Genomic DNA, 24,061 nt, shown 5'->3' with positions numbered 1-24,061 from the left:
CTACACCCGGCAAGTCCTTGCGGGAGCTGAGTGGGTTTGCCTGGAGGGCGTGAGCCGAGGGCAGCCGTGCGCCTGAGCTCGGGGAAGGTGCGGCGGCGCAAGAGGGAGACCTGGAGAGAAGAGCCAGCGCGCGAGCCGAGATCTCCGGGCTAGAAGTGTCTGCGCCGCTCCCGGCTCCGCCCCCGCTCGGCGCGGCGCTGGGCACTGGGAGGGGCACGCCCATTAGGGGGTGGGGAGTGTGCACTAGGGGGAGGGTCCGGGGCGGTGGTGGGGGCGGAGAGCCGCCTGCGCATGTCAGGGCTGACAGCACACACGGCCTGGGGGCCTAGAGAAAGGTTGCTGATCACCCGCCACCCGGGGTCGGGACCCCGCACCATCCGGGGGCGAGCTCCCGGGAAGGGGCTCCCCCTCTATACCCACCCCCCAACCTCTGACATCGCCTGCCGAACGGGAGCTGCCACTTCCTTCCCGGCCCCGCTGCACCTCCCCGGGGAGCCGTGGGCGGGCGTGGACGGGACCGACGTGGAACGCATTCTGTAGCCCAGACGGGCGGCCCCGGCGGCTTCAGGAGTGGGGACACGCCCAGCTGAAGAAGCAGTCAGGGTGGACCAAGCAGGAGCCGCGGGGCTCGGAGGATCCCAGTTCGAGTGCAGCAGATCCTGGGGAGGCGAGAGGTGAATCAACCTGGACCCTTCGACAGCCTGGCTGCTAGGCCAGCAGTGCGACTCCCTTCCGAGCTGAGCTTGCCCTGGACGCAAACGAGCAAGGCAGGGGCGCGAGTGGAAGCTGGAGTTCCGGGGTGGGCGGGGAGGCGACTGTCCGTGGTGCTGAGCGCCGGCGAGAGCGGGCGCGGAGCGGCTGATCATCTCCCTCGAAGTGGGGAGGTTCAGCGGGATCGCTTTGAGTCCAAAGCCCCCGCCAGGCTCCAAAAGCCCCCAGGGCCTCCCCAGGCACCGGTGCTCGGCCCTTCCTTCGGTCAGAAAGTCGCCCCCTGGGGGCAGTTCGTCCCAAAGGGTTTCCTCGAAAGAATCTGAGAAGGCGCAGTCCTTGACCGAGGGAATCTCTCTGTGTAGCCTCGGAAGCCGCCAGCCCCAGAAGATGCCTGCCTTCAACAGATTGTTTCCCCTGGCTTCTCTCTTGCTTATCTACTGGGGTAAGTACCAGCACCTCGCCATGCCGCATGCAGGTAACAGTAATAATGCTAACAATAATAACACATTGATGTCGTTGGTGACAGAAAAGAGCTCTGGCTGGCTTCCCTCTGTCCATATCTGCCAGACATGGAGATCGCAGGGGTTCCATGAGAGCTGGGATTTTGAGATTGGAAAGGCGCCTCCCCACCGCCCTTTCCCGGTATTCTCCAACCTCCTTTGGTGGTTCTTCCGCCCTTCCTCCAGTTTCCTGATCATTCCAAAGTATTTTTTCCCTTTCTCTTTGCTGAAAGGAAATGCAGTCACGTTCACGAACAAAAACCTCCTGTGTGGTTACATTTTATATCTCATCAAGGAGTCCATACTTGGAAAGCTTACTGGGTCTTCAAATTCGTTTCTGTATATTAAAAAATAAACAAACATGAAAGCTGGATGCATGAATTTTGAGAGTGAAAATACTTTAGTTGCTCATCATCTTCTTAATTTTAACAAGGAATGGGAAGAAAACAGGCTTCAGCCATTTACTGCTATATAGTAAATAAATAGGCAACTGTGAAACGCATCTTTCTTTTTTTGTTTGTTTGTTTGTTTGCATGAACCTGTGGAACTAAGATGCTTTGGTGTTTGGGGAGGAGAGCTGAGTTTTTGCCTTCAAAGGTGGATAGATTATTGCTTGTCAGCTGTGAGAGACTGAGGTGACCTTCCCCCTCCAAATAAGGGAATCTTACACTTGAAACAGTAAAGACTGAGGAGAATGTCAGAAATGGTCTTGGAGTGCCTGAATGTGTGTAAAGGGAGTTGAGTCTATATGATAACGTCTAATTGTGTGATTGAGACAATGTTTTACTGTATGTAAATATATTTCAGTGTCTGGATGTGTGCATTCGCATGTGTCTGAGCATGTTAGTATAGACATCGGAATGCATGGGTGAGAGTGTAGTAGTGTGTGTATGTAGTATGTGTGTATGGTGGGGGGTGGGGTATGGTAGTTCTGGGCATCTCTGCCTTGGTGTCTATGATTAGATCCTCAGATAAAATATAGGTTCTCTCCAGCAGATAGATTGCTTTACATGATCTTAGCTACCTTTCTCCGTGCTAAAATCAATACCCAGGGTAATTGGACACAATTGTACCCACCTGCCTCCCTGAAACGAGGCACGTGAGCTTATGTTCACGCCTGAACATGGTTGGCATCAAACTCATCCTGCCTATATGGTGGCAGACATGCTGATAGGAACTGCCTCTTTGCTTTAGTATTACTTTTCCAAGCCTCCAGGACTAACTCTAGCTGCCAGCATTATATGGATTTTGCATGTGACCAGAGGCAGAGCCAAGCTTCCTGTCAAAATGCCTGATGAGACAGACTACTAGGAAGGTCAAGGAGGGAGGTAATGTCAGCCCCAAGGGCAGACTCATCACCAGCCATCCCCAATAGAGTACCAGACCTGGAGACGGAGCAGCCATAATAGGTTGCCAATGATCTCACCTGCCTTGAAGATTAAGGCTGAAATTTTCTCAGGGGAGACTAAGGCTGGGGACAGGAGGCATAGAAGATGATAGTCTGGCCATACAAAAGAGTGTAGGTAGAGCTGAAGTTGTAGATAAGGGTTGGGGCGAGACTCGGCAGAGACTTTCTTCCTAAACTCTAATCTAAGATTTTGAGATCCCTTTCTGAATTGCAGTGGAGGGAGGCAACATGCTATCATCCAAGAATCTTTTAACTAGAACTTGCGCAACCTGCATTGGAGTCTCAGCTTTGCCACTAGCTTATGATGTAACAACTTTAGAGTGCTATCTGGTTCCTTCTGTGTAATGTTTGGAAGTTGGCATAGGTGATATCTAATATCCTTTTCAGCTCCACAGATGAATGGTAGAGAAATCTTTGAAGAATATTGCTAGAATTGACAGTGCCCATCCCCTCCCCAACCCCCAAAAAACTTTGGAAGAAGTGTACACAGTATGCCCACCTTTGCCCATTCTCAGTTTCTTTGCAACCTGAGTGTTGTCTCACCAAACTGAAAGGCTGTGGAAGGGAAAGAGCAGTGGTTCAGGATACCTGGTTGTTACATGTAAGAAAAACAGCCTCCCTTTGCCAGGCGCTGTGGCTCATACCTGTAATCTCAACACTTTGGGAGGCCGCGGTGGGTGGATCACCTGAGGGCAGGAGTTCAAGACCAGCCTGGCCAACATGGCAAAACCCCATCTCTACTAAAAATACAAAAATCAGTCGGGCATGGTGGTGCATGCCTGTAATCCTAGCTACTAGGGGGCTGAGGCAGGAGGATTGCTTGAACCTGGGAAGCAGAGGTTGCAGTGAGCCAAGATAGTGCCACTGCACTCCAGCCTGGGCAACAGGGCGAGACTCCATCTCAAAAAAAAAAAAAAAAAGGAAAAAAAGAAAGAAAAACAGCCTCCCTTCACAGACACAATTTTATTTGATTTGCATGTAATTCCAATATTGGACAATGCTGGGTTAGATGCATTCCCCCTTCCAAAGTTGATTTTTTAATATGATGTACAATATGAAGAGAAAGAGTCTTTCCATTTACTTTCTGCATGCATGGAAAAAAGTTTCCTTATTTCATTTATTAAAGCATGTAATAATTTTTACTTTTTAAAGAGATTTTTAAAAAAAATTAATACAGATAATGTGTTGCCATATTGCCCAGGCTGGTCTCTAACTCCTGGGCTCAAGTAATCCTCCTGCTTCAGCCTCCCATAGTTCTAGGATTATAGGCATGAGTCACCATGCTCAGCCTTTGAAAAAATAAATAAATAAAACCCTATACTTGCCTGTGCATCACAGTTTACAAAGTAATTTTCAATACATTGCTTGTTTTGGTCCTCATATCTCTCCCTGAGGTAGTCAGGGGAAAGAGTATTCTTTCCAGTTTAGAGGTGAGAAAATTAGCTCAGGAAAGGGAAAGGACTTGCTAGAGAACCCTTGTTTTCTGATTTCAGTCTTCCAGTGCTCCTTCCAGCACCTCTCATGGACACATGTGCTACTATGCACAATTGCCAGGAGGGCACCTGTCCTCCCATTTCTCTTCTGAGCTACCATCCCATCCCTCCCCTACACCATCACCTGTCCTAGGGCCTCACCTACTAGCACCTAGTACCTTCTCTGCCCTTCCTCTCCAGGCCTGCCGTTCTAGTTGTCCTGTGCATTAGGGAGTGTTTTCCTCTCTTCCCCTAGTGGTCCTTCATGCATCCTATTCAAGGCCCTAAGTGACCAGCTAGATTGGCAGACCAAGTCACGTCAGGGTGTCAGAATCTAAAAATAACTTCATTTATTACCCCTTTTTGGAAATTGTTTATATTCTAATCAAATTTTTCATTATCTCAGTGCAAAGGAAAGCATTTTAGAGCAATCTTAGGAGGAAAAATTTGGCAATGTCCGAAGAAGAGAAAGATTTGAGGGCCTCAGAGAGGTTGGTTCATAATACTTTATTATCCACCTATGATAGATGGATGCTACTCCTTAGTGAAATATGATCATTATTAATACATCATGGTTTTCCTTCTCATACATTTCTTCATTATTATTATGGAAATTGAAGAGAAGAACAAAGGTCAAATGATTTGGTCAACATTATTCCAAGAGTTTGTTACTTTTAGTCAGTAATGTAGGTTGAGCTCCTGCCATATTTACAGCCTTCTTTAAATACCTAAAGGGCTTCACAGAAAGAAAGTGGTGGGCCGGGCACGGTGGCTCACATCTGTAATCCCAGCACTTTGGGAGGCCAAGGTGGGTGGATCACCTGAGGTCAGAAGTTTGAGACTAGCCTGGTAAACATAGTGAAACCCCATCTTTACTAAAAATACAAAAATTAGCCAGGCGTGATGGCGGGCGCCTGTAATCCCAGGTACTCAGGAGGCTGAGGCAGGTGAATTGTTTGAACCCAGGAGACGGAGTTTGCGGTAAGCCGAGATCGTGCCATTGCACACCAGCCTGGGCAACAAGAGCAAAACTCCATCAAAAGAAAGAAGCAAAGAAGGAAGGGAGGAAGGAAGAAAGGAAGGAAGGAGGGAGGGAGGGAGGGAGGGAGGGAAGGAAGGAAGGAAGGAAGGAAGGAAGGAAGGAAGGAAGGGGAAAGAAAAAGAAAGAAAGAGAAAGAAAAGAAAGAAAGAAAGAAAGGAAGGAAGGAAAAGAAAAGAAAGAAAGAAGAGACAAAGAAAGAAAGAGAGAGAAAGAGAGAAAAGAAAAGAGAAAGAGAAAGGCAGTGGTGTGCTGAAGACTCAAGGGATGGAGAAACAGAGGTTACCTCTTGAAGCAAGGAGCAGCAAGTCATACTGCAAAAGGCAAGCAAACAGAGGTGGGGAGACTTTGTGGCCGTTTTTCAATGTACTCTCCAGGATCACATTAGCAGAGTTCTCATGCCCTGAAACTGGATTTTGACTAGAAGGGAAGCAGTGGGACTTGCTCTATGATGATACCTTGGATTATTGTTACCTTAGGGGCAACCCAGAAAGGAGAGGGGCTACCCCAGTTGCTGCCATACCCCAATTGCCATCCTGACTGCCTTCCCTCCATTAACTATAAATGAACTAACTGTGCTTCTATCTCTGCCATCCCATCTACTTGTTCCCTAGAGCACATCACCTCTCACCTAATCAAAGATGTTAATCCAGCAAATCATTTTCTTTCATTTCTTTCAAACTCCATCAGCTCTACTGTCATCTTCACCCAAACAAAATCGTCTTCCAATCCGATCCCTGTACCAGGCCTCTTAACTGTTTTGATTCCACCCTTGTGTCTTTCACTTCATCCGTTTATTCCCAATGCAGCATCAGGTCATATGATCTCGCACAAATCAGATCCCATCATTCTTCCTCTCAGAACCTTCTGCTGCTCCTATGTTACTCTAAGCAAATGCCAAGGTTGTCACATGACCAATAAGACCTGCTGCAATCTGGCCCTGCCCATCCCTTCCACTACTTCATCCCCTTCTATTCTCACTTTGTTTGCCGTAATTTCCACATTGGGCTGTTTGCTGTCTGTTGAGCATGACAAACACACTCCTTTGGGCCCCTTAAGCCCTTGAGTAGCAATTTCCTGTGTTTGACATGCCTTCACACAGATATGTGTATAGCTTATACCCTCATTTCTTTTCTTCAGTGCCTGCTCAATGATACCTTCTCAGAAAGGCCATCCTCCAATGATCCTGTGAACACGCTCTCTCCTGTACTGTTTTGTTTTTCTCACAGAACTTTTTACCATTTAATGTTGCTGTTTTCCCTCTACCTCCACTGGAATGTAGGCTCCATAAAACAGGGATTCTTCTATTTTGTTTTCTGGTGTATTCGTCGTGCCTAGAATAATGCCTGGCACCCAGAAGATACTCAGTATATTTGTGAAATAAACAAAGGATAGAATAACATGAATAATGACATTTGTACAAAGCATGTTCATGTAAATTAAGCCATAGAACTCTCATGATAAACCTACTAGAGATATGTCATTTTCAGCATTATGTTGATGAATAAACTGAGTCTCAGTGAGATTAAATAGTACATCAAACCCAGCTCTTCAGTTGTCAAACCCACCTGCCAGCCTTCAAATATTTGAAGACAGATATGTTCTGTGTCCAAGCTAAGCAACTCAAGTCCTCCCATTTGTTCCTCACCAGACTTTATCTCCAGACTCTTCACCATCCCTTCACCTCTGGGCGTGGCTCTATCTTCACCCTGCCTCTATAATTGTAACTGTGCATTCCTTGCGACTTCTTACTCCACTTCTGAGTTTGTCAACATGAAATGAATGAATTTATCTTTGCCAGCTCTCATTAAATATGAATGCACCTCAAGGTTCCATGCTACACGGAGTTCCTGCTACATACCCTCTACCCCTCTGCCCACTCACAAACTTGTGCACAAACCACATTTCCTTTTTGTTTAATCAGATCTGTAATCAATACTTCAGACTCATCACATGCTGAAGATGTTTCTGATCAGTTCTCCCTAGATGTGGGCCTCCTCTCCATTAAAGTGGCTCACCATCTGCAGAAGCACTAGGCCCTCTTGAAGACTGTCAGATAAGACTCGCCCAGCTTGCTGGAGAGTTGAAAACCCAATTAAATTTATTTTACCTTGATTTTTAAAACTTTAAGTTAATTATGGTGCCACTTGTTTTTAAACTCTATATTTTAAAATGAAATACACTGCTTTCTAAGTCAATCAAACACAGTTTTTGGACTCAAAATTCATTTATGTCAGTGTCATGTTAAGCTCTAAATAAAACCTTCCCCTGCTTTTAGGAAAGAACGCTCTGCCAGGAGATGAACAGGCTGACCATTAACAGTGGACTAGTTTTTAAATGTCAGTGTGTAATATTTCTTTTTTTTCTGGGGGTTCTGTTTTTATTATTAATTCATGAAAAAATAGCATCAGAAGGGATCTTCAAAGTCTAATTCTAATTCTAATGTAAGAATCCGTGGTGGCCAACTTTTTTTTTTTTTTTTTTTTTTAAGAGATAGGGTCTTACTCTGTCAGCCAGTCTGGAGTGCAGTGGTGCCATCATAGCTCATTGCAGGCTCACAGTCCTGGGCTCAAGCAACCTTCTTACCTCCTGAGTGGCTGCGACTACAGTTATGTGCTTTCATGTTTGCCTCATTTTTATTTTATTTTATTTTTGTAGACTCAGGGATCTCACTATGTTGCCCAGGCTGGTCTCGGACCCCTGACATCAAGCAGTCCTCCCACCTTAGCCTCCTAAAGTGCTGGGATTACAGGTGTGAGACACAGAACCTGGCCTCATCTTACTTTCAAATATCCCAAACAATGCTGTGTACACTCTCTTACCATTTAGTTATTTGCATTTGTGAACAGCTCTAAAACCAGCAAATTCTTTTTTTATTGCATTAAACTTACTTTTTTCTTATAACTTTTAGGGTTGGGCAGAATCATATTTCTCTTCCACCTGCCAGCCTTCAAATATTTGAAGACAGATATGTTCTGTGTCCAAGCTAAGCAACTCAAGTCCTCCCATTTGTTCCTCACCAGACTTTATCTCCAGACCATTCACCATCCCTTCACCCCTGGGCATGCACTCTTTGAACCACTTCCTTTTTTAAAATATGACATCCTGAACTGATCGTAAGAGTCCAGATTTGTTCCAAAAGCAGTGCCAAGAAGCTACGCCTCCTTCCTCCTGCACACTGTACATCTGTTAATGCAGCCCACATTTGCACATGTTTTGCTGGCAGCCTTGTCCCACTCAAGTTATTCTGAATTATCAAGCTGATATATTTGCCTCATTTTAAAAAGCAGACTTCAAGTTTCCAGAGGGCAGAAACACTAAGTCTAGACCTCTGTGTGGCATGCAAGGTGTCCCACAATCTGACCCCCCTCCAGATTTTAACTTGCCTCACTATACTCCTCTACATAGACCATTGCTCCAGCCTAGCGGTCTGCTTGCCATTTTCTTCACTGCTGCTCCAACCTCTACCATGTGTCAGAATTACCTACAGTTTTCATGCAACACAGATATAATTACATCTCTCCATGGCTTTAAAACATTTGATACCTCACACTGGAAGGGACACACAGCGGTCTTCACAGCTTGGGTCCTGTCTACCTTTCTAGCCTCATGTTTCACCATCCTTCTCTTCCTTTCTCCCCAGGCCAACTGGGAGTAACTCACTGCCTGTCTTCTGTGAGCAGAACATATCATGAGTGTGTTACTTGCTGTGGTCAGGTTTAATCCCTAGTTAGGAACTGTGTTCCCTATTAGGTTATAAATGCATGTAGGGCATAGTTAGTGTTTTATTCATCTTTGCATCTCTAGTCTAGCATCAGACCTGGCAGAGAGTGGATTTTCATGAATGGTAGGGGAATAAAGGAGGATGGATGGTCGCTGGGTAGGCCCATGCCCTGTCTCCCACTTGGGCTATAAGACTTAGAGGGCAGGGCTCAAGTATAATGTCCTGTGCTGCATCTCTACTGCCTCCAGGGGAAGGATTTCAGTCAATGTCTAGATTGGAGGTCTAGACCTCCAATGTGTACCTGTTCTGAGCCTGTACACTCAGGGAGCGCAGGTGAGGGTGTAGACACGTGCACGTGACTTTTTTCAAGTTCGCCTCATGACTCTTCTTTCTCTGTCTCTCCTCCCTCCCTCCTTCTTCTCCAACGCCTCTCTCCTGTGCCCCTCCCACCCACCTGCTGTTCCTTCCCTGTCACCCGTCCTCTCTGCAGCCAGTGTCTGCTTCCCCGTGTGTGTGGAAGTGCCCTCGGAGACGGAGGCCGTGCAGGGCAACCCCATGAAGCTGCGCTGCATCTCCTGCATGAAGAGAGAGGAGGTGGAGGCCACCACGGTGGTGGAATGGTTCTACAGGCCCGAGGGCGGTAAAGATTTCCTTGTATGTTAGACTGCTGACTCTGGCCTTTCTTCTGCTGGCCTCTGCGGTTCCCAGCCTGGCTCCTGACAGTCTGGGGGATGCCGAGCTAGCAAACACTGGCTCTTTCTCTTTCAAACACTGACAGCTCCTCAGCAGATAACTGACAGCCTTAGTGAAGCCCCAGCTTCTTTGAAAGAAAGGGCACTGGGCCAGCTGCAAGCACCCTTGATTATAGGCTGGAGGAAGCAGAGGAAAGAGATAAGCCATAAAGCCTACTATGTGATAGGCACCCTAACAGGCAATTTGCAGATGTTTTCATCTAATCTTCTGTGCCATCCTATTATATGCATTACGTTAACAAATAAATGGGAATAACACAAAGCATCATTATGTGAAATAACAAAGGTTAGCTCCTTTAACTCCTACAGTCCTAGTGAAATAGGAATGACAGGGATGACCAAGAGTAATCCAAGGCTGATATTCACCCGGGACACCCAGTACAGCCACATCAGCGAATAAATTATTTTAGACAGTTCTCTCATGGATACTTGCTGTGCCAAGTCTCCTAAGTGGCTGAACCCCCAGACTTATCCATGATTTGGAAACTGAGAGATTTGCTCCTGGCAGAGCAGGGAGTCTTCCAGATTCTGCTCCTGCACCATAGCCAATGTCAGTTCTGGTTGGTTGGTGCTAGTGGCAAAGTGGTTGTCATACATACACACACACACACACACACACACACACACACACGTATATATGTATGTATGTATGTATATATTCTCTCTCTCTCTCTCTTTCTCTCAAAGGAGTCTCCCTTTGTCACCCAGCTGGAGTGCAGTGGCAGGATCTCGCTCACTGCAATCTCCACCTCCCAGGTTCAAGCGATTCTCCCACCTCAGCCTCCCATACAGGCATGCACCACCATGCCCAGCTAATTTTTGTATTTTTAGTACAGAAAGAGTTTTGCCATGTTAGCCAGGCTGGTCACTCCTGGCCTCAGGTGATCCACCCACCTCGGCCTCCCAAAGTGCTGGGATTCCAGGCTGAGCCACCACGCCTGGTCGGTTGTCGTATATTTTGAATACCACCTTGGAGATGACCATTATTTACTCCTTCGCTGACTCTGGAACCAGGTCACCTGGGTTTGATTCTTGACTTCACACTTATTACTTCTGTGTCTTTGGACATGTTGGTCAACCTTTCTGTGCCTCGGTTTCGTCATTTTTAAAGTGGGGATATAAAGCGTAGCCAAATTATAGGGCTGTTACCGGGACTCATGAGCTATAATTTTTAATGCATTAAAAACAGTTTCTGGAATATAGTAAGCACTATGTTAAGTGTTTGCTAGAGAAAAGATAGACACAGAAATGAGGAAACTGAGGTTCAAAGCAGTTAAGTTAATAACTAAGACAGCTTAGACTTGAGCCAGGTGGTCTAACAGCAGATACAAGGCCCTTTTTATGGCACTGCTTTGCCTTCCTGGGAGCAAGTTTCTCCTTCACAAAGATTTGTAACGGAGACAACAGAAGGGTGAAACTGGGTTTAGCTTGCTCTTCTTTCTCACTATCCTAAAGCCGAACTCATTTCTGACTCTAGCTTCTATGTGCCATTCTGATGTAAATTTGCTACAGTCAGGTGCCAAGACTGGGACCAGCGGAGACTTCCCAGAGCCTGGCTCAGGTTTGACAGTGACACGTCAATGAAGCTGCAACTGAGGCTAGCCCCCAGCTGTAGGAGGCTGGATGTCTTGGCCAGATGCAAAGGCCCCCAGGGACTTCAGGCTGGTCATGTACCACCGATAGCTGCCCGCAGTGCTTCCAGGTCTGCCCAAAGTGAGGTGGATCAGAAGGAGAAGAAGAAAATGAAAAATAAAACAACGACAGCAAAAAAAGCCATGGAAATCCAGAGCAAGGCTGTCTCATAGAAATGTTTGTGATGGTGGCAACCTTCTCTCTCTGTGCTGTGCAATACAGTGGCCACCAGCCACATGTGGCTATGAATAATTGAAATGTGGCCAGTGCCACTGAGGAACTGACTTTTACATTTTATTTAATTTCTAAGAAATTGAATTTAAGTAGCTACCTGTGGCTAGTGGAGACTAGAATAGCCAGCACAGCTATAGAGAGAGAGGGGGAAAAAAAGGTGTGTTATGTCAGAGGGTGGAAGTGTTGAGGAAAGAAATTTAAAAGATGAGATTTCAGTTAAAATTCAGTCCAAAGCAAAAGATGTGTGCCTCTCTGGTGATGGCTCTCTGCTCATCTGCTATGCTTCAGCATCCTGGGCCCCCTTCCTGTGGCCTGGCCCAGCCTGTCCCACAGCCCCTGATGAGTACTAGCACAGAGAGTCCAGTTTTAAAGCCAAGGCTTTCACATGTCTTTATTACTAATGAATCTGCCTGTCTTGCTGTCTCTACCTTGTTCTCTAGCTGGTGGCCCTGGGACACATCTTACTCTCTTGTTCTCTCCTTCTGTCTCTTTCCAATCCTGTCTTTCTCTCAATGTCCGCCTCCTGGGCTTCCATACCCTTCTTCCACCTGCCTTTGTTCTCCCTCTTTCCACCACTTTCTTTTCTGCCAAGCTTCTTCCTGCACACCCCTGGCTGCCTCTGTCCTCACCATGTCCACATGCACTGATGCTTGCTGCCTCTGCCTGTTCTTCCCCATCTTTGCTCCCTTCCCTACCCTCCTCTTTGCCTCTTCATCCCACCCCCACATTCTGGGTCTGCTGGTGACATTGTTCCCTCTCTTCCCTGTCCATGCACAATTCTGCTCCTTTTCTCTGCCCTGTCCGTAACTCAGCTTTCTCCTGCCATCTCCTCTCCTGGCCCTACCCTCATCTGCTCCTCTATTTGCAGATCTATGAGTATCGGAATGGCCACCAGGAGGTGGAGAGCCCCTTTCAGGGGCGCCTGCAGTGGAATGGCAGCAAGGACCTGCAGGACGTGTCCATCACTGTGCTCAACGTCACTCTGAATGACTCTGGCCTCTACACTTGCAACGTGTCCCGGGAGTTTGAGTTTGAGGCGCATCGGCCCTTTGTGAAGACGACGCGGCTGATCCCCCTAAGAGTCACCGAGGAGGGTGAGGCTGAGGCACAGGGTCTCTGGGGCGTCCTGCTCTCTGTGGACAGGGAAGGGTAGGACAGCAGTTTTCCACATGAGTGAGGCCCTTAAAGAGTGCAAAAGCCTGTGTATTTGGAATGGTGACATCTAAAAATGTCACCATTGACCCATCTTCCTCTGGTGGCCAGCTTCCTGTAAACCGCCCAAGCAGCCTGTCTTTCTGTGCCTTTCCTCAAAGCAGAAAGGCTTGGAGATGGTAGAATGAGCTCTTCCTGGTTCCTCAGAGAAAGAGGCTAGCCTCCATGAGGCCTAAAGCTACTGACTCAGCTAGGCCTTCTTCTCTGGCCTAGGTTGAATCCCTGACTCAGTGGGCGCAGAGAAATCTCATGAGGTTACCTCGAAGTCATCTCTCCTTCTGCTTGTAAGCAATACATGCCTCTAAGCCAGGGGTTCTCAAACATTAGCAAACCTCAAAATCTCCTGCAGGGCTTTTTGGAAGCCAGCCTTTCCGCTTTTGTCAGTGGAGCCTGAGAGTTTGCATTGCGTGACACGCTGCCTGGCAGGCAGTGCTGCTTGCCGGGACCACACTTTGAGAACCTCTCTCTAAACCAAAGTTTGACAATCTTTTCTTCTTTTGTCTTTCTTCACAGTCATCACACGTGCAACCCCGTCCCCATCTGTAGCATCTCTTATTACATAGTTCATTCTCTGCTGGGAGAAGGGGACAGGGTGATAGCTCTCCAGCCTTGTTTAAAATCTTTGGACATCTACAGCTAGTTCCGTGTTCGTGCGTGGGAAGGCCTTTTAGCAGCCTAACTCAGGTGTTTCTGTTGCAACCGGAGTCCTACATCCTGAGGGGGGAGTTCCAGCCTTTCTCAGTCTATCTCCAGCATTATCACTGCTGGTAAGCCGGCCAAAGCGTGGGGCATGAAAGAAAAGATCCAGTTAAAGACAGGGCTCTTCCTAGAAAAAACGATCCAGGAATCCTAACCTCCAGGCCACAGGTTTATTCATTTTTTATCATGTCGTTGTGATAAAAATAACGAAGCAAGGTTTCAGTGCTCAGAGTGAATGAACATACGGGTCAGACGATATGACTAAAATGGAAGGTAGGTCAATTCTGAAAGTGCAGAAGGACTCTCAGGGCTCCTAAATTCAGACCCGATGAATTACCTCCCTGCTCTGAGCCCCGCTCCTCTGGTGTGAAATGAAGGGGGTGGGCCAGGGCTCTCTAAGATACTCCCCTGTTCTGAAGTTCCTTTAGCCCCTGTTTGTTACACGCCTTTCCCCTCGGGGTGGGGCCCTGGCGCCCTCTCCTGGTCACCATCTGGAGCTTTCGGTTGGTGCCTGCCAGACCCTAGCACAGTGTCCAACTGTCTCCACCTCCACTCTCTCAGGCTTTTGCCTCCAGAGACCCTCGTGCATAGCTGGTGGGAAGTGTGGCAAGGCTGAGCTAGTTCATCTGCCAGGCACCAGAGCAAGCCTCGGGTAAAAACAGAAGGAAACACAAGTTTATTATCAGAGCCACAGAGCCTCGTGGATGGTCGGGTGTGAAGGAAGCGTGGATATCATTTACTTAATCCAGAGCCTCTGGATAAAGGGCAGACATCAGAATCGCCCACATTGGCTTCCTCCAAATGTAGACACCTCTGCAGCACCCTTGCAGGTGTGAGATCGGCAGGGGTGAGTGAGGTCATATGCAAGTTGAATGACTCCCCCAGGTGATTGGAGGGTGCAGCTCTGGTGCCCTTCATTTTGTGACTGGGAGAAGAGTTCTCTGCAAGAGCAAAGGACTTGCTCAGGGACATGAAGCAAATTAGCACTGGAAGCAGGACGAAAATCCAGATTGTTTGCCTATCCTGCAGGCTTTCTTTCCACTGCTTCTTGTCCCGCCACCCCCACCCCCACCCCCACCCCCGCCACTTTTTCTTTTTTCTTTCCTTTTTTGCCTCTGTGATATCAGATACTCCCTGCCCTCATCTTGCTCAGAGCTACGCACCCCCCCCACCATGACACCTGCCCACCAACCCCACATGTCCTCCATTCCTGTGCTCCTAGAAGGTCTCCCTGGTTCTCTTTGTTCAAGTTGGGTTTATTCTGGCATAGGCTGTCACCTCCTGGCCCTAAGGCAGAAACCTGAGGCCCCTTCACCTAGAGGTAACTAAAAATACTGAGGACAGCTTCCTGTATTGCCATTTGTGGGATACTGCATTTTGAAAGAGAAAGCATGCTTTAAGCCAAACAAATCATAAATAATGCACCAGGTGGTAGCAAGCCAGTGAGATGTTTGAGCTGTACGGCATTCTCATGTGCCTCACACTGCATCTATGACCTCTAGCTCCAGCTGGAAACCTGGATGATCCTGGAGCCTTTGGACTGCTTTCTGGGCTGAAAGTTATGGCAGGCTGTGCTGTACTCTTAACAACCAAGGATTTGGGGTTAAGATCCAATGGACAACTGCAGATCATAAATCTGACTTGCTGTTGAGAGCTGGCAAGGAGAGAGGCAGCTGCAACATTCCTCCCACTGGCAAGGAGTAGATATATCAGGATATCTGCCATGTAGTATGTTTTAATGGTCCTTTTTGTTGATCATGAAACAAATAAGATAATATTTATTTTCACTCATTCAATAAGTACTTATTGAGCACTTTAAATATTCTAAGATTTACACAGCAGGCAGATAATCCAGAAATAAATATGTTCTCAACAAGCACACAGTCCACAGAAAAGAAAGATCAACACAATACAACTCTTATAACAGATGGATGAGAAAAGTGCATGGAGGCCGGGCGCAGTGGCTCACGCCTATAATCCCAGCACTTTGGGAGGCCAACACGGGGGGATCACCTGAGGTCAGGAGTTCAAGACCAGCCTGGCCAACATGGTGAAACTCCATCTCTACTAAAAGTATAAAAAATCAGCTGGGCGTGGTGGTGGGCGCCTGTAATGTCAGCTACTTGGGAGACTGAGGCAGGAGAATTGCTTGAACATGGGAGGGGGAGATTTCAGTGAGCCGAGATCATGCCATTGCACTCCAACCTGGGTGACAGGAGAGAAGCTCCATCTAAAATAAAAAGAAAGAAAGAAAAGAAAAGAAAAGAAAAGTACATGGAGAAGGTTGTGAATAGCTCTACATGAGAGGTTGGGGATGGTTTCACAAAGGACGGGACCTCATAGGAATCTAGAACTACTGGGAGACTGCAAAGCAGGAGAGGATATTAGCACAGAACTAGCCATAGGTGAGAGACACAATCCAGGAAGAGGGAAGAAGAAGAAAAGTTCACAGATTCTAATGTACCACAGTGTGTAGCAGTTTTTCTGGCCAACCAAATGAAAATGAGGTAAGAAAGCCTGGATTGTGAAGGCCCTTGCATGTCATGTGAACAGAGTTGGGACTTCATCGTAAGGGCAGTGTGGAGCATTGAAGAGTTTTCAGCAGGGAAATGGCAGGATCCTAATTGTTTCAAATGTACAGCCCTGGGGACAATGTGGTTGATGCACTAAATCCTCCAATATTGATGTTTGGTTTTGGGATGACCTGGAAGGTCTTGTTTCTAACCCAGACTTGTAGAGAACATGTGCATATCACATGGAGGCTGTCTGTGTTGGCCCTGAATGAGTTTTCCAGTGCTCTCTCCCCAGGAATACCACTTTCCACCATCAGCAGCTCAAAAGACAGAGGCAGTTGAAATAAGGCATGTTCCTTACATCTGTGTAGACTTTTAATCTCACAAGATGTTCTGAAATACATTAGATAATGTAATATTCACAAACCCCTGACTGGTGTTATTATCCTCATCCTACAAACTAAGAAACTGAGTCTCAAGGAAGGGAAAATGTTGTTTACATACTTGTAAATAGCAAAATGGAGAGCCAGCTCTAGATAGCTCACTTTGAGGCCAAGATTCCTTCCACTGCTCTGCTGCTTCTTCCAGGCATCCCACTCCCTCTTCCCTGGCTCCTGAGCAAAAGACGACAGTCAGTAAGAAAGCCAATGGGTGGGAGAGTCAGGATTTGGAATTCCTTTGACATCTTCTTGAGTTTCTTTACTCAGTCTTTATTTAAGCTGTATTTAAAAATATGGCTCCAATGACGGCCCTAGGTTTGCTGGTCTTGCATATTCTGAGCCTCATTCTCTTTCTTTCAGCTGGAGAGGACTTCACCTCTGTGGTCTCAGAAATCATGATGTACATCCTTCTGGTCTTCCTCACTTTGTGGCTGCTCATTGAGATGATATATTGCTACAGAAAGGTCTCAAAAGCCGAAGAGGCAGCCCAAGAAAACGCGTAAGTTCAGAGATGCCAAAGTAATAATGAAAGCTAGCAGCCTCAGAATGCTTGCTCTCACAGGTGAGGTGCTAAGCAGTTTACATTCATCCTCCACCCTCTTCCTGATCACTACTTAAGAGATAGGCACCATTATTATACCCATTTTACAGATGAGAACACTGAATTTGGGAGCAAACTCTCCCAAATTCATTTTTCTCATCTGTGAAATGTAAGGCAAACTCTTTTTTTTTTTTTTTTTTTTTTTTTTTGAGACGGAGTCTCGCTCTGTTGCCCAGGCTGGAGTGCAGTGGCCAGATCTCAGCTCACTGCAAGCTCTGCCTCCCGGGTTCCCGCCATTCTCCTGCCTCAGCCTCCCGAGTAGCTGGGACTACAGGCGCCCGCCACCTCGCCCGGCTAGTTTTTTTTTTTTTTTTTTTTTTTGTATTTTTTAGTAGAGACAGGGTTTCACCGTGTTAGCCAGGATGGTCTCGATCTCGTGACCTCGTGATCCGCCCGTCTCGGCCTCCCAAAGTGCTGGGATTACAGGCTTGAGCCACCGCACCCGGCCAAGGCAAACTCTTAATTCAAATATTGCCCGTGCCTATGTCCTGAATGGTATTGCCTAGGTTTTCTTCTAGGGTTTTTATGGTTTTAGGTCTAACATTTAAGTCTCTAATCCATCTTGAATTAATTTTCATATAAGGAGTAAGGAAAGGATCCAGTTTCAGCTTTCTACTTATGGCTAGCCAGTTTTCCCAGCACCATTTATTAAATAGGGAATCCTTTCCCCATTTCTTGTTTTTGTCAGGTTTGTCAAAGATCAGATGGTTGTAGATGTGTGGTATTATTTCTGAGGGCTCTGTTCTGTTCCATTGGTCTATATCTCTGTTTTGGTACCAGTACCATGCTGTTTTGGTTACTGTAGCCTTGTAGTATAGTTTGAAGTCATGTAGCGTGACGCCTCCAGCTTTGTTCTTTTGACTTAGGATTGTCTTGGCAATGCAGGCTCTTTTTTGGTTCCATATGAACTTTAAAGTAGTTTTTTCCTATTCTGTGAAGAAAGTCATTGATAGCTTAATGGGGATGGCATTGAATGTATAAATTACCTTGGGCAGTATGGCCATTTTCACGATATTGATTCTTCCTATCCATGAGCATGGAATGTTCTTCCATTTGTTTGTGTCCTCTTTTATTTCACTGAGCAGTGGTTTGTAGTTCTTGAGGAGGTCCTTCACATCCTTTGTAAGTTGGATTCCTAGGTATTTTATTCTCTTTGAAGCAATTGTGAATGGAAGTTCATTCATGATTTGGCTCTCTGTTTGTCTGTTATTGGTGTATAAGAATGCATGTGATTTTGCACATTGATTTTGTATCCTGAGACTTTGCTGAAGTTGCTTATCAGCTTAGGGAGATTTTGGGCTGAGATGATGGGGTTTTCTAAATATGCAATCATGTCATCTGCAAACAGGGACAATTTGACTTCATCTTTTCCTAATTGAATACCCTTTATTTCTTTCTCTTGCCTGAGTGCCCTAGCCAGAACTTCCAACATTGTGTTGAAATATCACTTAAGAAATATTAAACATTTGCTTAATTCAAACATCACTTAAGAAACAAAGCGATGTTTGAATTCAGGCCTGCTGATTCTTGGCCAGCACACTTAACCACTAAGGCAAAGACCATCAGCTGCTACCACAACCCATTAAAGTAATATTATTATAGCTGGGCATAGTGGCTGTCATGCCTGTAATCTCAGCATTTTGGGAGGCTGAGGCAGGAGGATCACCTGAAGTCAGGAGTTCAAGACCAGCCTGACCAACATGGTGAAATCCTGTCTCTACTAAAAGTATAAAAAATTAGCCGGGCATGGTGGCACATTCCCATAATCCCAGCTATTCAGAAGGCTGAGGCAGGAGAATCACTTGAACCTGGGAGGCAGAGGTTGTAGTAAGCCAAGATGGTGCCACTGCACTCTAGCCTAGGCGACAGAGCAAGACTCCATTTCAAAAAATAACAACAATAAAAATCCAAAAACACAGCAAAAAAGTAACGTTATTATAACCATTCTATAAATGCCAAGCAGTCTCATAGTAGCTTACCAAGGCACACAGATAGTGAGAGGAGAGGCTGAGATTTGAACCCAGGTCTCTCTAGTCCTAATGTTCATGCTCTTTCTATCACATTTAACTGTTTGCTTTATACCATGGAGCTCCTCAGGTCATCTGGGCACTGCCCTTTGCTAGCAAAGGAGCTCCAGGCAACATGTTCTTTCCCCTAAAGCCTGGTAGTGCTTAGATGTCCAGAGTGGGGACTCTAATCCTCTAATGTCCAGCCTGTACCTTAGCCGTTTGCTCTGAGACTCTAGTCACTTGAGGGTGAGCATATTTGAGAAATGATAGGGTCTGTAAGAGCAAAGAGTCTTAAGAGATCAGCTGGCTGGTTATCTGGGGAAGGAAAAGATAGAAAAAGCCCACAGATTTCTAGCAACATTGCTGAGGCAAACCCTAAAAAGTCTAGGCTATTACCAGTTAGAAATGTTCGATAAAGAAAGCATCATTTTGGCTGGGCGCAGTGGCTCTTGCCTGTAATCCCAGCACTTTGGGAGGCCGAGGTGGGCAGATCATGAGGTCAGGAGATCGAGACCATCCTGGCTAACACGGTGAAACCCCGTCTCTACTAAAAATACAAAAAAGTTAGCTGGGTGTGGTGGCGGGCGCCTGTAGTCCCAGTTACTCGGGAGGCTGAGGCGGGAGAATGGCATGAACCTGGGAGGCAGAGTTTGCAGTGAGCCGAGATTGTGCCACTGCCCTCCAGCCTTGGCGACAGAACAAGATTCAGTCTCGGAAAAAAAAGCATCATTTTGCGTGATATCTCTGACCTTAGGGAAGTAAAACATTACAACTGACTGAATATAAGGAGAGAAGAAGCATGCTGCTCAGGGAGGCAGCGATTCCTGGTGACTTCAGTGCTTGCATTTTAGTGCTTGGATAGGAAGAACCTACAATTGGGCCTGCACAAGAAACAGAGCTGGAACTGAGGCCCTCCGCAGAGCCAGAATCCTTAGAAGGTTACAACTCACATAAAGGGTAGTCCAGAAAATAATCAGCCCACCAGCCCAGGGAGAAACCAAGGAAACTTAGCCATCTTGGCCTAACTCCAAGTAGAAAAATAAAGATTCTGGACAATTAGTAACCATAAACCTGCTCTCACAATGTCTGAGATTTCAATGTATACTATCCACATGACCCAGGAACCTCTAAGCTGAGAAATGCAGTAAAAATTAGTCCCCAGCCAGTGATAACTATGAATGTCTTATAGAAGCAAATGAAACCCATTCTGAAGGAACTCACTCTCAGCCGAGGCCTAGTAGGACTCCCCAGAGAGAGCACTGCTGGATCTGATTTCATAGTCCAGTCCAAAACTAAAAGACAAGGCGAAAAGTCATCTAGCATGAGCAAGAGTGAAAAATGGCAGGATTGAATCCCGGGAGCTTTAGACACAAGAAGGACCCAACAAAATATAAAAAATAAGCTTGCCCGCTACAGTAGCTCACGCCTGTAATCCCAGCACTTTGGGAGGCAGAGGAGGGAGGATTGATTGAGTCCAGGAGTTCAAGACCAGCCTGGCCAACATGGAGAGGTCCCATCTCTACAAAAATTTTTTAAAAATCAGCTAGGTATGGTGGCGCGTACCAGTGGTGTCAGCTGCTCAGGAGGCTGAGGTGGGAGGATCACTTGAACTCAGGAGTTTGAGGTTGCAGGGAGCCGTGATTGCAGCACTGCCATCCAGCCTGGGTGACAGGCTGTCTCAGAAATAAACAAATAATAAAAATAAGCTTGTTTAAATAGTTAGAGCAATAAAAGAAAAAGCCAAAAGCATAAGAATAGAGTAAATTTCTCAGATACAAGAGCAGGCAGATTTGAATAGAAACAAACAAAATAATCTGGAAGTGAACAATATAGCCAATAAAATTTAAAACTCAATGGATTGGTTCTACAGAAGATTAGATACTGATAACCAGAAGATCAATGTGAGAAAGTTCTACAGACTGAAGAACAGAGATGGAAAAAAAAGGAACCATGACAAAGAAATCTAAAGGAAACAAAATGGGAAGGTGTATTAGAATAGAACAGAGACGCTGGGCACAGTGGCTCACACCTGTAATCCCAGCATTTTAGGAGGCCGAGGCAGGCAGATCATGAGGTCAGGAGATCAAGACCATCCTAGCCAACGTGGTGAAACCCTGTCTCTACTAAAAGTACAAAAATTAGCTGGGCGTGGTGGTGCGTGCCTGTAATCCCAGTTACTCAGGAAGCTGAGGCAGGAGAATCCCTTGAACCCAGGAGGTGGAGGTTGCAGTGAGCCAAGATCATGCCACTGCGCTCCTGGAGACAGAGTGAGACTCTATCTCAAAAAAAAAAAAAAAAAAAAAAAAGAATAGAACAGAGAATGGAGGAGAGACAGTGTTCAGAGACAGAGCGGCTGAAGGAAGGATGACTCTTCAGATTCAAGATGCATAATATACCATGAGCAGAATAAATAAAATACATCTACACCTAAACACCAAGCATCTTTAAAGTGATAAATGGCAGCTCCTAAGAGAGTCTATAGCAAATATCATCTATGTGTTGAAACCTCAAATGCCTGTAATATCAGGAACATATCAAGGAGACTACCTCTCCCTGTTTCTATCAATATTGTATCAGAAATCCTAGGTGAAGACCAACTAAATACAAGGAAGAAAAGGACTTGGAAAGGAAGAAACTAAATGATCATTATTTATACCTACTATTTACATAGGATACCTAAGAGAATCTACAAAAATACTATTAGGACTAGGAAGAATATTCCACAAAATTGTTGATAGAAATCAAAATATAAAAATCACCTGTATTCCAGCAACAAATTTAGTAACATATTTAAATATTTAAAATATTAAAATGCTTTTAAAGTTACAATAGCAACAAGTACTCTCCAGTTCCTGGGATAAATTTGACAAAAATATATGAGACACTTAAAGAAAAAGTTACAAATCTTTACTGAAAGGCTTTAAATGTAACTAGATGGAGAATAAAATCTCACAAGTGTAAACAATTTTCTCCCAAATTAATCTTCAAATTCAATGAAATTCCAATCAAAATGCCCATTAGATTTCTCAAAGAACTTAATAAACTGATCTTAAAAGTCACAGGGAAGGCTAAGTGGCCAAAAATAGTCTAAACCAAGGGATAGCCAGATAATATGTGTTTTAGGCTTTGCAGGCTCCATAGGTCCCTGTCACGTATTGTTCTTCTATTTATTTGCAAACAACCATCCTTAGCTCTTAGGCCATAGTTTGCCCACCCTTGGTCTAAACCATTTCGAAGAAAGAGCAGTAAATTTGCAAGAGATTGGTAGGATTTGTCTTATCAGAGATAAAGGTTTATTTTATTTTATTATTTTTTAATTTTTTTGAGATGGAGTCTTGCTCTGTTGCCCAGGCGGAGTGCAGTGGTGCGATCTTGGCTCACTGCAAGCTCCGCCTCCTTGGTTCACGCCATTCTCCTGCCTCAGCCTCCTGAGTAGCTGGGACTACAGGTGCCCACCACCATGCCCGGCTAATTTTTTGTATTTTTTTAGCAGAGATGGGATTTCACCATGTTAGCCAGGATAGTCTCGATTTCCTGACCTCGTGATGCGCCTGCCTCAGCCTCCCAAAGTGCTGGGATTACAGGTGTGAGCCACCGCGCCCAGCCAGATGAAGGTCTCTTACAGAGCTATCAGAATACAGAGTCTGTGATACTGCACAGGCATACGAAATGGACAAACAAAACAAAAAGCCCCCAATCAGGTTAATGCATGTAGGAAAACCTGATACGTGAGAGAGATGACGTTATAATCATTGAAGGAAGAATGAACTGCCCAGTAAGTGGTCCAGGGAAAATTCCTAATCTATATAGAAACAAACAAAACAAAAACACAAAACAAAATTAGATTCCCCGTCTCTCATACTAAACCAAAATAAATTGTGAGGGGATTTAAACACAAAGTAAAAGTCAAACTTGAAAATTTCATTAAGGGAATATAAGAGAATATCTTTATCACCTTGCAATAGAGAAAATTTCCCAAATAAAATACAAAAGGCACAAATCCAAGAGGAAAAATAATTTTGATTACATTATATGTAAAGAATCAGCTGTTCATTAGAAGACTCCAGAAGCAAAATTCATAGACAAACAAGAGACTGGGAGAAATTGTCAAAACGTGAAACCATCAAAGAAAAGTCAATGTGAAAAAGACAAAGATCTCAGAAGAACCGGAAAGCAAATGAACAGTCAAATTTCAGAAGTAGAAACCCAAATAGCCTATAAACATGTGAAACAACTATAAAATATAATTTCACAGCTGTCATTTTGACCAGCATTTTATTTTATTTTATTTTTGAGACATGGTCTCACTGTCGCCAGGCCGGAGTGCAGTGGTGTAATCATGGCCTCAACCTCCCAGGCTCAGGTGATCCTCCCACCTTAGCTTCCCAAGTAGCTGGGACTACAGGCACATACCACCATGCCAGGCTAGTTGTTTGTATTTTTTGTAGAGACAGGGTTTCGCTATGTTGCCCAGGCTTGAACCCTTGGGCTCAAGCAATTTTCCTGCCTTGGCCTCCCAAAGTGCTGGGATTAGAGGCATGAGCCTTGGCCAACATATTAATCTAACTAAATGCTGAAGACAACATGGATAAATGAGAAGCTATACACTCCTGGTGGGTGTTCATATACATATATGGGGGAAATGATTATTTTAATCTGCAGAAAAGGTTGTTTTTCTCTTGGGAAACACAGCAGAAGGAAATGCAGAGTTGTTCTATAGATTCTTGCTCCTGTGCCCTGCTCCTTCCCCCTCTTGTGTTCCCACCCCAGGCACTGAAGCTCTGATTCCCTTTTCCTGTGTCCTCTATAGGTCTGACTACCTTGCCATCCCATCTGAGAACAAGGAGAACTCTGCAGTACCAGTGGAGGAATAGAACAGGAGCAGTGTGACATGAGGTGACCTACAGGAACATGGGAGGGGAAGGCAGATGTGGATGGCAGGTTGTACAAGTGACTTTGTTGCCCACAACTGAAGTGACTTTAAATTTGGTCCCTCAGGTCACTGTCCACCCTGCCTGGGGTCCCCGCCCTCAGGGTAATTCTTTAAGCCACAAAGCTCTGTATGCTGTCAGCGCTTCAGAAGGGAACTGCTTTGGCCTGAGGGTTGAGGCAACC

At 45.6% G+C, this 24,061-nt stretch overlaps 1 protein-coding gene across 1 annotated transcript in view; it reads left to right on the top strand.

Moving 5' to 3' along the window:
• Positions 1-299: 299 nt before the first annotated feature.
• Positions 300-24,061, top strand: part of SCN3B (sodium voltage-gated channel beta subunit 3) — a 28,574-nt gene continuing 4,812 nt past the window's right edge. The window contains exons 1-6 of the mRNA XM_033205751.1: positions 300-674; positions 1,074-1,153; positions 9,345-9,508; positions 12,341-12,566; positions 16,697-16,835; positions 23,757-23,842. Coding sequence (XP_033061642.1) covers positions 1,099-1,153; positions 9,345-9,508; positions 12,341-12,566; positions 16,697-16,835; positions 23,757-23,820 — 648 coding nt within the window. The 5' untranslated portion in view covers positions 300-674; positions 1,074-1,098 and the 3' untranslated portion in view covers positions 23,821-23,842. The remainder of the gene's footprint in view (positions 675-1,073; positions 1,154-9,344; positions 9,509-12,340; positions 12,567-16,696; positions 16,836-23,756; positions 23,843-24,061) is intronic.

Source organism: Trachypithecus francoisi, unplaced genomic scaffold (assembly GCF_009764315.1).
Source record: "Trachypithecus francoisi isolate TF-2019V2 unplaced genomic scaffold, Tfra_2.0 Lachesis_group8, whole genome shotgun sequence".
Classification (NCBI taxonomy): Eukaryota; Metazoa; Chordata; class Mammalia; order Primates; family Cercopithecidae; genus Trachypithecus; species Trachypithecus francoisi.
The sequence above is the reverse complement of the archived record's forward strand: the minus strand, read 5'-3'. Positions and strand labels throughout refer to the sequence as shown.